At 33.5% G+C, this 15,631-nt stretch overlaps 1 protein-coding gene across 4 annotated transcripts in view; it reads left to right on the forward strand.

Moving 5' to 3' along the window:
* Positions 1–15,631, forward strand: part of DMXL1 (Dmx like 1) — a 133,643-nt gene that overhangs the window by 12,949 nt on the left and 105,063 nt on the right. For all 4 annotated transcript variants that reach the window (XM_007180964.2, XM_007180965.2, XM_007180966.2 and 1 more), the window contains exons 2-5: positions 762–887; positions 3,743–3,814; positions 7,035–7,113; positions 11,583–11,715. In XM_007180964.2, the coding sequence (XP_007181026.2) occupies positions 762–887; positions 3,743–3,814; positions 7,035–7,113; positions 11,583–11,715 (410 nt within the window). The remainder of the gene's footprint in view (positions 1–761; positions 888–3,742; positions 3,815–7,034; positions 7,114–11,582; positions 11,716–15,631) is intronic.

Raw genomic sequence — 15,631 nt, forward strand, 5'->3', positions numbered from 1 at the left:
ATGGAAATGGATAACAAGCAAGATATTTACAAATTGTGGTATTTGCTATGAAGAAGAAAAAGAGTAGTGTGATGGAAAGTAATTAGGGGAAGGGAGAAGAATATTGATCAATATGAGTATATTCAGGAACTGAGACATGAATGTTGAAAAGAAGCTTGTTAGACAAAGACCAGGCAGATAGAAGGAAGGTAAACCACCTTGAGGTGGAAAAAGATTGTTATGCCCAAGAAACAGAAAGAAGGGCAATGTAAGGGCAGGAGCCAATTGAGGGGATGAAAGAGTAGCTTGAGATGGATTTGGGGAATTAGGACAATCACTTAGGGCATTGACATTGGTAAGAAGTTGAGATTTTATTCCAAATGCAATGAGGAAACTTGAAGGGAAAATTACTTGGTGTAATAAACATTTTTAAAAGATCACTCTTGTCTGTGTGTGGAAAGGAATTAGAGGGAAGCAAGAATGGAAGCAGTCAGAGTATAAACAGTAATGCAGGAGAGAGATTATGGTAGTTGAGATAAGGGCAGTAGCATTCAGTGGAGATGGAAAAAGTGAAAGGAATTGGTATATATTTTGCAGAAAGGACTGACTGATGGGACTGTATATGGGAGGTAAGGGGAATATTCTCAAATAATAAAGATTTTTAAAAATATTTAAAATTAGTCTGTTAAAACATAATATTTAACGGCAGTGTTCTACATGATATTTTCTTGACAATTTTATCATTTTTATTTTACTTTGTTCTTTTTTTTGTTTGTTTTTAGGCTTATGCATCTGGATGTGACATTGTTATACTGGGAAGTGATTTTGAAAGACTGCAAATAATCCCAGGAGCTAAACATGGAAATATTCAAGTAGGATGTGTAGATTGTTCAATGCAACAAGGCAAGGTTTGTAATCTTGTGATATGAGATTTGTTTTGAATATGGTTTTTGTCAGTATAGTCTCTGAAGTATCTATTTCCTGTTGAATTAGAGCCTTGCTGTGTTTCCAAGACAATGTAGCTACAGATTTCTTTGGCTCTCAAAGATGCACTCTAGAGAACAAAATTCCTGACTCAGATGTATATTAGAGATTGTCAGGAATTCTGTTCTCGTATAATCTTGAAATATATCATAGTTTTCTCCATGAATTGACAAACAAATGTAATATTTATTACCTGTAGAATAGGTGTAAAGCTTACTTATTTAAAAATTGATTGGATTGAGGGAAAGGAATGACAATAAACTTCAGTCTATTTAGAAATAAACCCTGAAAAGAAATTGTTAGAGTCCTTTTTTGTCTGTAAACAGGTAGTTATCTCCTTTTAACTTCTAGATAAACTTTGTACAAAAATGAACATAAATTGTATAATTTTTTAAATAATTTATTCCAAGTCTATAAGAAAAATGAAAAATTTAATTTGAATTTCTGTTTACACATGGAAAGTATAAAGTTACCTTGAAAGTAAGAAAGCAACAAAAACAAAAGAAACAGTGCATATGATTTAACATCAGGTTAAATACAGTTCTATATAGTACCAGAGTTGGGAGAGTTATAACTTACAGGCAGTATAGTATATAGCTTAATATAGCACCGTATAGGCATAGATGACCAGGCCTAGGTACAGTTGTAGCTAGACTAGGCTGAACTGTGCAAATTTAATTTTTTTGCTAGATACTTAATTAATGTATATTGTTTGACACTATGATTCTACCAGAACATTTTGTGTGAGAAATCAAAATGGACCCAACCTTATTTTTTTAAATGTAATCATTCCTAATAAGCCTGCCATTCTGAAAAGTTACTTCTTGGGACCTAGTTTAAAGATACTCATAACAAAGGAGTTTCAACTCTTGTAGTCTTTGCCTACTTTTTGGACTACTGTTCTTTTTGTTATTCCTATGTTCCTTCCTTTCAGTACAGTTACAGGTATCTCATCTGTCTTTCTTTTGTTCATGACTTTCATTCTCACTGTACTACAAAAGTGATTTTTATTATGGAATGCTAAAAATCCTTGAGACTTCTTTCCCTTTCTCTTCATGTTTGATCTCCTAGCTCTGTAGTTCTGTAATCTTTTGATTGTATATAAAAACTTACTTATACCATTTAGATTCACATAGAGCTTGTTAATGTTGGAAATCTAATTTTAGTAATTTTCAATATGAGTTATCTTTTAATAAGCTATATTACATGAAATCCAGGTTAGAATGAAGAGGTCATTTGGTTTTATAATTATTCTAATAAAGGGTAAATTTCCTTTGTTTCACAGATATCAGTATACTCAAATGATTCCTTAAGGTATCAAGACAAAAATTTGTAGATTTTGGTACTTGGGATTTCTGTTTACCTTTTAGAAGGAAATGCTTCTTGATACCATAGGCATCAATATTTTATCATTACTGTTTTTTTATTTATAGTACTACCAGATTAATTTTCCTAAGAAAATTCATCTGCATTTGACTTATTCATTTGCTTAAAACCATTCTTAGTTTCCCATGAACTTAGAAAAGTTCAAATTGTTCACCTTGGTTTGAGACCTTATTTAACCCACTGACACCTGCCTTTTTGGCCTCATGTCCATTATTTCTCTCTTCTACCTGGGCTGGTGGTCAGTCACCTCCCAACATACTTTACCTCTTTTAATATTTACACTTGTGGGGACTTCCCTGGTGGTCCAGTGGTTAAGACTCCACATGCCCAATGGAAGGGCCCCAGGTGCGATCCCTGGTCAGGGAACTAGATCCTGCATGTGGCAACGAAGATTTCATGTGCCGCAACTACGACCCGGAGCAGCCAAATAAATAATATTAAAAAAAAAATTTACACTTGTGTTCATACTGTGCCCTATTTCTAAAATTGAACACTCACTGCAGTTTGAAATCCTATCCACATTTAAAGGCGCAAACTAAATACTCCCAGGTGAACTCAGTGCAGATGATTTCTACCTTCTAAGATCTCCTCAGAACACTTTAAAATATCCATTGAAAGTTTTTTTTTTCCATATGTATGTTACATCCTCATTTCTTACTCTGTCTTCACTAGATTATATGTTCTTATTTTTATCCCTGATCATTCATTCTATCTATATATCTATCTGATTTCTGATGTTTTAATATTCATTTGTGACTCGCTCACGCTATAGTAGTAGCTACCTTATAAAACAGAGCCAGCAAGGGTTATGCTTCATTGATTTAAGAGTAAATATTTGAAAGGTACTCAAATAAAATAGAATATTGAAAAAATATACTCCTTAGAGAGTTTACAAAGGAATAGATCTAAGTTTTACTTCTAAAAAGTTAAATATACACTGACAGAATTCTGAACTTTGAAGACAGATAACCTAAAAACTTGATTTTTAAGTCATGTCAAATTCCATACTTGACAAGGAATACATCAATACATTTTCTTCTGTGAGGAAGGGAATTAACATTTACTATGCATCTTATATAGGTAATTCTTTACCAGATACTTTACAAATGTTATTTCAACCCTCAAAATAATCCTATTAGGAAGATAGTATTATACATATTATAAATATAGATAGAGAAACTAAGGTTCAGAGAGATTAACTTGCTGGTACACAGTGACAGTACTGGGATTCTGATCCAGATATGGTAGTCCCCAAAACTGACATTCTCAAGTATTGGTGAAAGAAATTTTGTGTTGGGTATTTTTTAAGTTATACTATTCATTTCTTTTGTTCTTTTGATTCATAAGTAAGTTAACATATCCGTAAGTTTTCTTTCTTTTTTCTTTTTAAAAGATTGCAGCATCCTATGGAAATGTTATGTCTGTTTTTGAACCAGTTAATCTACCGAAGCAAAAGAAAAATTTGGTCAGTAATTCATCTTTTTCTTTTAGAAATGAAAATGTGTTGTGTATTAAAAGATACCATTTTTAAGAGTACAAAATTAGAGTGATCATCACATAAATCAGTATAAATTATACACTAAAGACAACATGTTAAATGCCACTTCCTTATTAAAGATGTATGTTTCATTGAAGTAGAATTAAACTAAATTGTGCTTATGAATTATCTTGAAATGCTTTTCTTTTTTTCCATCTATCATTTTTTTCTTTTATTAAATATTTGAAGAGTCAACAACTTGAAACTTGTCAGTTACTTTATTGCTAGTGGCAGACATCATTGTCCAGTCATATGTGGCACTTGTTCTTTGTTTCTGTGATCTACTTTTGTGTAGTTTTTCTGCTTTATATATTTTGTTCTTAAAGTGACATGTTTTTTTTTTTTTTTTTTTTAAAGTGACATGTTTTAATTGCAAAGTCTTAACCTACCCCCTGAACTTACTTTCTTGCACTTATTATATCATGTAATAATTGTTAGCAGGTCAGTGAATTTTTTTTTAATAAAGAAACTATATTCAGAAATAGTTACTGAAAGTTGGTTAAAACTTTATAATTTATAAATATTGAGGTTATGTAGTAGATTTCTTGGGTGTTTAGATGCTCTTAAAGATAACAGACAGAACAGGCTATTTTATCCATCTCTACTGAAGGGTAAACTAGTGATTTGAACCATGTGGAAGAAGATCAGCATGGTGTGGTCTAAAGAGCATTGTAGTAGGAGTCATAGGACTGGTTTATTTATCTGCTGCTCTATAGCTATTGAAACTAAGCAGGTCAACCTTAAGAGGCTCTTTGCTCAATTCCGAAATTGGTTAATGTTTGTTTATTTTTTATTTTTTATTTTTTTAAATTTTTTTTTTAATTTTTTTTTTTAATGCTATTCTTGTCTGCTTACATTCTTTTTTTTTTATGTATGTATGTATGTATGTATGGCTGTGTTGGGTCTTCGTTTCTGTGCGAGGGCTTTCTCTAGTTGTGGCAAGCAGGGGCCACTCTTCATCGCGGTGCGCGGGCCTCTCACTATCGCGGCCTCTCGTTGCCGAGCACAGGCTCCAGACGCGCAGGCTCAGTAATTGTGGCTCACGGGCCGAGTTGCTCCGCGGCATGTGGGATCTTCCCAGACCAGGGCTCGAACCCGTGTCCCCTGCATTGGCAGGCAGACTCTCAACCACTGCGCCACCAGGGAAGCCCTGTTTGTTTATTTTTGATGTCAAAGACTGTGGAAAGGTGTTAAATGTAAAGAATTAAACAGTGTGTCAACAATAGATTTACCTTATATATCTTTTAATAGCTTTCATTTCATTTTCACTTAGCTCATTAGTATCTTACAAATTCCCTCTGACTTAGTTGGGCAGCTGATATTTCTTTTTTATAAATAAGGCAGCAGAGACCCAAAAATAAGTGACTTGAACAATGAAAGAGCTATTGAGCCACAGAACTAAGAGTGAAACTAGTTGTCTTGATTCCTGGGTGTGAGCATTCTTTTTCCCTACCTTGTGTTAATGAAAAATATTTTCTCTGGGTTAATTGATATCCATTTTAAAATTTCATGGTAGGAGAGTCCACAATTCTCTCCTCATTTCTATTTGTGTTTATATATTACCTAATGAATCCAATGTTAGAGGCTCTCACACCCTTATGAGTTAGTAACTGATAGCACTAAAAACAAATTTTAAAGGTGGTTGCTCCATCCAAAACACTGTATTTCAAATAATACTCAATAAGTATTTGTTGAATGAAATAGCTGACTTTAAAAAAAAATCAGTTTGTTATGTTAAAATGCCTTTATTGATAAGGGTAGAATTGAGAATTTCAGGTTTTGCCCATTTTCTCTTGTACTAATTATAATTGTTTAATATAATAGTGTAAAAAATTCAATAAGAAGAGGCTTGTTTATTGGTAGGCAGCACTGACTTTGCAGAGAGGGTGAATAAAAAGCCTGATGAATAAAGGGAAAACTGGATCAAATGGAAAAATCATAAACTTGGAAGATGCACAAAATCTTGAATTCCAGGATATAGTCTCAGAGAATCCTTAGAGGCTCATAAAAAAATATTATATTCTTTTATTTGTACATTCTGGAATATTCTTTTAAGATGGTGGTTCTTCACAAGAGGTACACTTCAGAATCACTGGTTGATAAGTGTGTCCAGATCCTGCCCTGGGGAATTCTAAATGTGTAGATGTGGGATTGTGCCTGTGTACTTGTACATCTAGATCTAGAGGGAGTTCTGATGTGTGCTGTGATTGAGAGCCATTCCTGCAGGATAGTGTTTCATAAAAAGCATATTCTGCAGGCCACCTGTATCAAAATCACCTGGAGATGTTGGTTTAAAGTACAGATTTCCTGTGCCCAGTTCTGGACCTTTTGAATCTGAACCTTTGGGCATGGGTCTTGAGCATTTGAATTTTTAATAAACATCTCAGGCTGTTTTCATACTGAAGTATGGGAACAACTACATTAAGATAGTGTTTATGGATCTCAATCTATTACAGGTTAGAGAAGTCAACTTAGTAGGCCACAACCTGAATTTAAAAGAAAATGAAATATAATAGAAAATGTTAAGAGTGCATCACATATAGTAAGGGTGAACTTAGATTGCATTTATGTGTGTATGTGTGTGTGTGTTCTGGGTTATAGTGCAACATATATTTCTTACTGGTTTGCAGGTTAAAAAAGTTTGAAAAATATTGCTTTAAGGAATGAAAAGCCCTTAAATTATGTAATGTAAGGGAAGTGTTAACATCTCTTATTCTGAATTTTCACACATACCATACGCCCTCAGGTGAAGATGAAACTTTATAGAGGAGGAATCCTCAAATAGCAGACACAGACACATTTAAAATTAAACCTTTGTAACTATAATAATAATAAAGTAATAATCATAACTTTAAAAGTCTGAGGTTAATATATATGTTGTCCTAGTTGGCAGATACTTATTGGTTGTTTAAATATACTAAAGACAGACTTTTGGACTTCTAGGAATGGATGTTCTCTCACTGATCTCCATCACATATTCCTTATTTTTCTTGACTGACTGAACATTTTATTCTCTTTAAGTATGACTACATGGTCAATTATACCTAAAAAAATGAGTACATGTATTATTAAAAATAGTGTCAGTATATACATTTGATAGAAAAGATGCCAATAATTATTGACTAAATGACTTTTTTTTTAATTTTAGGAATTATATAGTCAGTGGCAGAAAAGTGGCCAATTTTTTCTGGACTCAATAGCACACAATATAACTTGGGATCCTGCAGGTAAGAATACAAGAAGAATTAACTGAAATGAAATAACACTTGTCTAGGCTATTGCTTTTTTTTCTTACTTTCATGTATTTCAGTTCTGCTTTGTGTGAAATGATGGGGAACACAAAAGTAAGTAAAACAGGTTGTGCTATTTTAGAGCTTATACTGAAATGAGGAAAATATGCACCATAATAGTGTCCAGCTATTGTAGGATTACTTGTTGTTTTGGGAAGGAGACACTAATTCTCTGTGGGGAATCAAAGTTTCATTGAAGAGGAGCCTTTTGCCATGAGAGTAGATAGATTTTGACAATGAAGGTGGGGATAGGTTGAGGAAGGAAAAAAGAAGTGAATTCTAAGAAGAGATAATGTGTATATGTATCAGTTATCTATTTCTGCATTAAAAAATCATCCTAAAGTCATTTTTACCAATTTACCAGAGTGAGCAAAGGAACAAAGAAAGAAAGCATAAGATATATTCTAGTAATGGTTAGTACTTCATTGAGGCTGGAGTGAGTCTGGTGATGAGATAAGAATACAGCATATATGGAAAGCCTTTACAGTCATGTAAAGAATTAAAGAATTTTAATTTAATTCTTTTTAATTGTATAAAATATATAGGTTTTTGAAAATGGCTAGTGGCAAGCTAAGATTTCTGGTTTTGCCAGATTTTTCTGGTAGCAGTAACTTAGAATGATCAGAGACAAGAGGAACAGGAAGATAAATACTGTATTATCTATAATTACCTTTGGAAAGTATGCATTCACAGTAGTGAATGAGAAATAACTTGTTTCAGTGCCTTTATCATAGTAGGTGCTCAATTAATATGGAGTGACTAATGAAAGGAATACATGGATATGAGATGCATTTAGGTAGTCGAATTGACATTACTTGACAACTGGATTTCAGATTACTTTGAGAGTATCTTTGATCACAAGAAGAGTGATATGTAGGAGTTAGAGATAGTGGAACATAAGTTTTATTTAGATGTATGGAATTTGAAGTGCTTGCATATCCTATAGCAGTATTCATTAGATTGTTAGAAATTTGAATCTAAATTTATGAAAGAAGTTATCTTTGAAACATAGAACTAGAAGTCATCAGTTAAGATAGATAAGTTAAATTTTAATATAGTAGATAAAATGGCTGAGAAAAAATGTTAATTTAGAATACGAAGTTCAGAACCTTGGGAAATTATTTTAGAAGGTAAAAGAGATTATCTTAGATTAAATAAAAATCACATAATGTTTTAAGACTTTTTTTCTCATGAGATTGATGCTTACTAGCTGGTAACCTACATGTATATTTTATGCATACAGTGAAAAGAGTGAAAATTTGACCTGGGTTCAAATTTGGCATTTAGTACAGCACTTTGTATATAACTCTACTCTGGATAGGGTCACTCATGTCCAGTTTATGCCTGTTTCCTCATAAGATTATTAGCAGTGTCACCTTTACTTTCACAAGTGTTCCTATCTGAATGATAAATTATATGGTTACTCTGTGATAGCACTACAATTTATTGTAATTATTTGTTTACCTTTTTTTTTTATTAGGCAAGGGCTTAGATTCTATTTTATTCAGTATTTATCTTTAGGGGTCTATCATATATTAAGCTCTCAATAAATGTTTACATATATGACTACAAGTTTTGTGATCATGAGCAGATTACTTAACATATCAAGAATGGTTAACTCACTTTAAATTAATATCTATTTCACAAGATAGTTTTTTAATGATCAGATATGGTAGTATATATGAAAGTACTTGGCACTTTCTGTAAAAAGGTATTTATATAGGTACTTACCTATAAAAATATTGTTAGCAAGTGAACTGGCTACTTGAAGTCCCATGAATAACTGTAATAAAAACATTATTTGAATTGAGTGATATTTCTTTAGTAATGACATAGTCGTTGCCTGGAATTTTTGTACCTGCGGTCTGTAAGTAGTAATTCTTCGGAAGGTAGTATTGATATTGTTATTGATATTGACATATTTTAGTTCTTCTAAAATCATCATTACAGAGTAGTATTAGAAGATAACTACTTATTTTCTTAACATATCTAGTAGTGACTTGCCAATATTTCATGACCATTATCTTTTAAATCATGATTTATTTAAAATTCACATTTCTTTGTATAATCAAAAAGTTTAAAATTTAAGTGGTTTGGTTGAGAAATGGGTTATTACTGTAATATATATTGGGGAGCTATTATTTTGTAAATGAACTTTGTAATTATTTATATAAACAGATTTAGAATATATTAAGTGAAATACTAGTATTTTGGTTTTGATGAATTTTTACTTACTAGTATATGCCAGGTATTGGGATATAAAGAATATTTTTCAGATGGTGCTAGTAAACTGACTATAGTGCCTTTGTGTTGTCTCCAAACCCACTATTGCATCTTGCTTATTAAACCATAAGACTTACTATTTTAGACTTAATGCTTTTGTTTCCTACTTTGATATCTATACTTCTGCCTTTCTGTTCAAATCAATGTATTATGCCATACCTTACCTACTTTTGTTTCATTCCATAACTGGGATGAATTATTTTATATTCTATATTAATTTCTTAATCCTTCACGGGTTACCTTAGTTTCACCTTTAGTTTATGTTAAAGAAAAGAAAACTTGTCAAAACTGAACTCATAGATACAGAGAACAGATTGGTGGTTGTCAGAGGCAGTGGGGTGGAGTAGGGTGGGGTGGGATTGGGGAGAGTAGATGAAATAGGTGAAGGTACAAACTTTCAGTTATGAAATAAATAAATCCTGGGATGTAATGTATGACATGGTGACTATGGTTAATCATTCTGTATTGTGTATTTAAAAGTTGCTAAGAGAGAGTAGATCTTAAAGTTCTCATCACAAGAAAAAAAATTGTAACCATGTGTGGTGATGAATGTTAAGGAGACTTATTGTGGTGGTCATTTCACACTGTATACAAATACTGAATCATTATGTTGTAACCTGAAATTAATACAATGATACATGTCAGTTACATCTCAGTAAAAAAAAAAGAAACCGTATGTATGTTGCTAAGCTAAACAGTGGAATGATAACCATATTTAAATGGAATGTCTCGTTAGTATCAATACTTTCTGGGCTGTTTTTATCCGTCTATAAGACTTTCCACCTAGTTGCTACTATTTATTGAGCTTCTGCTAAGTGCCTAGCCTGTGCTAGATATGTAATACATATATTATAGCTAATTCTTACAACAGCTCTACACAAATTTCTAATTTTATAGGTGAGAAAATTGAGGCTCAGAGGTTGCCCAACTTGATCAAATTCACATAGCTAATTGAGTAACTTATTTGGGATTTAGACACAAGGATTTCTGATCTAAAGTCAGCATTTTGCCACAGACTCACTTTTTAAATAAAGTGATCTTTCCAGAGAGATAGAATGCCTTATTTATTGTCAGCTTTTTGGCCAAAATTGTACCTCCTTTAACAACCTTCTACTCAATTCCCCAAGTCATAATGTTGGAATCTGTCCTTGAAACCTCTTGTATCTCTCTGTTTTTTACTTGGTGTCATGCCATGAAAATTCTGTTCTTTTTTTTGAAATGGCTTTTAAATCCATGCTTATTACTTTAATATTTGATTCAGATCCTCATGATTTCCCATCTGTATTTATTATAGTCATTTAACCAGATTTCCCAGCGTCTTACGTTTTTCCTCATCTTGCCTATCTCTAGTTATAAAGAATCGTAATTTACCCTTCTTTGTTTACTGGAGTTTTTGAAAGTATGGTGAAAATTATGGGTCATCTCTCTAGAAAAATGCACAAAGTATACCTATAACTTTTGCATATATGTCATTGGAAGGAGGTTTATGGGCATCTTCACATCCATCTGTTGACAGCCCCTCCCAGTTGAGACCCCTTGTTCTAAAATACAGATCCACTTATGTAAACTACACCCCCCCTGCAAATAAAACCTTTAACTTCCAACTACCTATAACAAACTCTGAACTCTTTATGAACCTCAAAAATGCTTCACAATATGATCCCTTTTTTCCAAACTTATTTCTTTTTCTAGGTCTACTATGTACCTTATCCCTTAACCATAATGAGATTATGAGGCATTCTCTGGAATATATTTGAACTTGCATGTTTTCATGCTTCTGTTCATAATATTTCTCTACTGGAATGTGAACCCATCATGAAAAAGGACAGTCTTTCATTTCTTATTGTATTGCCAGTGCCTAGCACAGTGCCTGTTACAAAGAAGATGCTCATTAAATGTTTGTTGGATGAGAGATGATAAGATCTGTTCCCTTTTTTGTCTAAGCTTCTTCAACAAAGTTAAAATATAGCCTTACTCCCCCATACCCCAAATCTCTTTTTGTTATTTGACTTTTTAAAAAAGTTGTATTATCTTTATAGTATTATATGAAACTCTTGAGCATGTACTTAACTCACTAATTAAATGCCTAAATAATAATTGGTGAATGATATATATATTTTTAGGCAATCGTCTTTTAACTGGTTCTAGCTGTTTGCAACTGTGGTCCAATGCTAACTTGGAGAAATCAGCTGAAGATGAAAATCCAGATAAAACAGATCTTAACTTTGGGGATTGGAGATGCATTTGGCATTGCAAGTAAGCAATTAATTAGGGGATTAAACCAATAAACCTGTTCCGTGTGGTCTTATATTATAAATGCATTTTAGTTGGCGTAAAACCATACTAACATAAAAAGTATTGATTTTGACATGCCTTTTCTTATACACAGAGGATTCACCATTTCCCATGTTCTGCAGCCCCTTTTTTACTTTTTTTAAATTGTTGAATAAAACAACTAGGAAGAAACATAGAAATGTGTTAGGCCTATATGAAGATAGTTAAATAAGAACTTGCTAAATTATACAAAAGGAGACAGAAACACCTGTCATGCTTTTGCATGGAAGTTTTCCCATTGTGAAGAAGTATATTTTTCCCAAACTAATCTGTATGTTGAGCATCATCCTTATCAAAATCTCATTGGAATTTCTACTTTTGAGCATAGTTCAAAATTTTATTTAAAAGGACAAATATGGGAAAATCAGCAAAATCCTGAAAGAATGAAGATATACAGTATAGTAAAATGAATTCTAAAGCTACAACTGGTCAAGCAGTTTGTTGTTGATACAAGAACAGATAGATTAGGGTCCAGGGTTAGACCCAATTATACATGGAGATTCAGTATATAAGGTGGCATTTTCATCCGTGGGGCAACTTGCTAGCTCTGTGGAGGAGAAAACGACGTTAGAATCTCTTTCATACTTGGCACCAAAATAAATTTCAAAGGAAGAAGAAGCAATATCTATACAATGAAAACATTTTATAAGAAAATATCGGTGAATTGTCATAGTTTAATACTACCATGTCCAGTATGATAGCAACTAGCCGCATTTCACTTGAGCCCTTGAAATATGGCTAGACTTAATTGAGGTGTCCTAAAAGTATAAAATGAACACTAGATTTCAGAAACTTTGCACAAAGAAAAAAATTAAAAACTCTTATTAAATTTAATTGATTACACATTAAAATGATAATATTTTTGATATATTGGATTAAATAAAATATACTTAATTTCACCTGTTTCTTTTTACTTTTTTAAATGTCGCTACTAGGAAATTAAAAATTACATATTGGGCTAACATTTATCATTTGTGTTCTATCACTGTTGGATAAGAAGTGCTGTTTTAGAGTTATGGAAAAAATTTCTAAGTATGACACCAAAACTAGAAACTGAAAGGAAAGAAAAGGAAAAAATTAATAGTTTTGTATATCAATAAAAAATTTCTGTAAAGCAAAAAGACCATAATGAAAATAACCAAAAACTTGATGGGAAATATGTGCAATTTTGGGTTAGTGCCTCTTTTAAAAGGAGGTCTTAAAAATTAACTAGAAAATAACAGATATCTCAAAAGTAAACAAAAATGGACAATGAAGAGAAAATTTTTTTTGAGAAAATTTTTAACCAGTAGTACATATGAGTAATGAGCATATTAAGAGTTGATTGACCACACTCAAAATCAAGAAATGTGAAATATCCATAAAGAAGAGAATGAATAATACCTATTACGAGTGAGTGAGTGGAGAAAGGGTATTCTTATATACTGTTAATAAGGGCATACAATTGGTATCATCTTTCTAGAGATCAATTTGGAAGTATGAATCCACAGGCTTAATTTTTCTTATGCCCTTTAGATAGCAAGTCCAAGTTTCTTTCATTCATTCAACAAATATTTGTTGAGTGCTTATCATGTTCCAGACATTGGTAAAAGTGCTTAGAATATAGCTGTGGACACATAGGGGGAGATAGACAATGCACCAGTAAATCAGTATGACAGGATGTTAGGAATGGCATTCTTCCTGAGTCAGTTTTACATATTTTTTAAAAATTTATTTTATTTTTTTAAATTTTGACTGTGTTGGGTCTTCGTTGCTGCGTGTGGGCTTTCTCTAGTTACGGCGAGCAGGGGCTACTCTTCACGTTGCAGTGCGCGGGTTTCTCATTGCCGTGGCTTATCTTGTTGCAGAGCACGGGCTCTAGGAGCACGGGCTTCAGTAGTTGTGGCTCACAGGCTCTAGAGCACAGGCTCAGCAGTTGTGGTGCACAGGCTTAGTTGCTCCGCAGCATGTGGGATCCTCCCAGACCAGGGCTCGAACCCGTGTCCCCTGCACTGGCAAGCGGATTCTTAACCACTGCACCACCAGGGAAGTCCCCTGAGTCAGTTTCATATGAAGCAGTAATAGGGTATAAATCAGATGCCAAAGTCAGAGTAAGGCAGACCTCCTATATTTATAGAATATACAAAGGAGATTTCAAAGGAGCTGGTTCCGTGTTTTTTTGCACCCCCTCAGCCAGATCATGGGTGTTAAAAAGGGTTTACATGTAGAGAGGAAATAGGATTTTGCAAAGATAGTTCTTTAGAAAGAGCTAATGGGGGAGAGAAGAACAAAGAAGTGCTATAGTGCCTTCACTGCAGATCTAGTAAGGGGCTTCCTTGGGTTGAACTGAGAATTTGAAATGTATTTCTTGTATTTGGGAGAGGGGAGGGATCTTAAGTTAAATCATAATCAGAGTTATACAGTGGTAACTTGGACTAGACATACTAATTGTTTATTTGAGGTGGTTTGTTATTTAAGTAAGCAATAAAGCCTTGGACTAGAAACCATGCCAGTTTTATTTTAGGATCAACTGAAGATTACACTAACTGGAATACATTTCAAAGTTGGGTTTGATCATACATTTGTGGTGCATTTAGAACACTGCTTATACCTGTTAGATGAGGACCAGTAGGTACGATAGAGAATAATTAAGTAGGGTAGGGGGAAGAAGAGGAGAGGTGATGTTTGAGTATAGACCTGAAGGAAGTGAGTGAGTAAGCTATGTGTGTGTATATTCTGGTGAAGAACGTTGTAGGAGGAGGGAACTAGTGCAAGGCTCTGAGGTAAAAATATATGTTACCTTGTGGCTGGAGTAAAGTGAACAAAGTGAGGAGTAATAGGGGAAATGATCAGAGTCCGGAGTCAGCTTATAGGTTATTGTGAGGCTTTTGCCTTTTATTTTGAGTGAGTTGGGAAGCCCTTGGGGGTTTTAAGCAGAGGGTGTGTTGAGATCTATTGGGTTGGCCAAAAAGTTCATTCGGTTAGTGAATACGTTCAATAAAGTTCTTCGTGAAAATGAAAAACGTTTTTTATTTTTACTTAAAACCAAACGAACTTTTTGGCCAACCCAGTAATTCCCTTTTAAAAGAACTACTTTAGCTACTGTTTTTAAAAAAGACTGTAGGGGCAACAAGGTCACAGTCACGGAGACCAGACTTTTAATTATTTGTTTTAAAGATGTCCTTAGGATTAACCAGATGCATAAAAATGTGTGTGCAAAAATGTTCATTGTACTACTTAATGTTCATGACATATTTTAAAATAAATATTACAAAGCAAATTGTAAATATGGCATCAGTTTCCATCTCCTTCCCCACACCCTTCCACAGAAAGTAGATGGAGATGGAGAGTGGAAGAGGTCTGGAAGTCAGTGTATTAAAATGTTAACAGTGATTTTGCATGGGAATGAGGGTTGTGGTATTGGTGAAGCTATGGATGATTTTATTTTCTTCTTTTCACCCGTTTGTATCAATATTTTCTGTTATGTATTTGTAACATTTAAAATCAGGGGAGGGACTTCCCTGGTGGTCCAGTGGTTAAGACTCTGCGCTCCCAGTGCAGGGCACCTGGGTTCGATCCCTGGTCAGGGAACTAGATCCCGCATGCCGCTATTAGGAGCCTGCATGCCGCAACTAAAAGATTCCGAGTGCCACAACTAAAGATCCCGCACACAGCAATGAAGATCCTGCGTGCCGCAAGTAAGACCCGGCGCAGCCAAACAAACAAATAAGCAAACAAATATTTTTTAGAAATCAGGGGGAAAAAGTTATTTTTATTTGGAATGAAATGTGACAGAATATCTCTTTGGCCTGCTTTTTTTTTTTTTTTTTTTTTTAAACTTTGGGTTTATTTATTTATT

This window comes from Balaenoptera acutorostrata, chromosome 2 (assembly GCF_949987535.1).
Source record: "Balaenoptera acutorostrata chromosome 2, mBalAcu1.1, whole genome shotgun sequence".
Lineage (NCBI taxonomy): Eukaryota > Metazoa > Chordata > Mammalia > Artiodactyla > Balaenopteridae > Balaenoptera > Balaenoptera acutorostrata.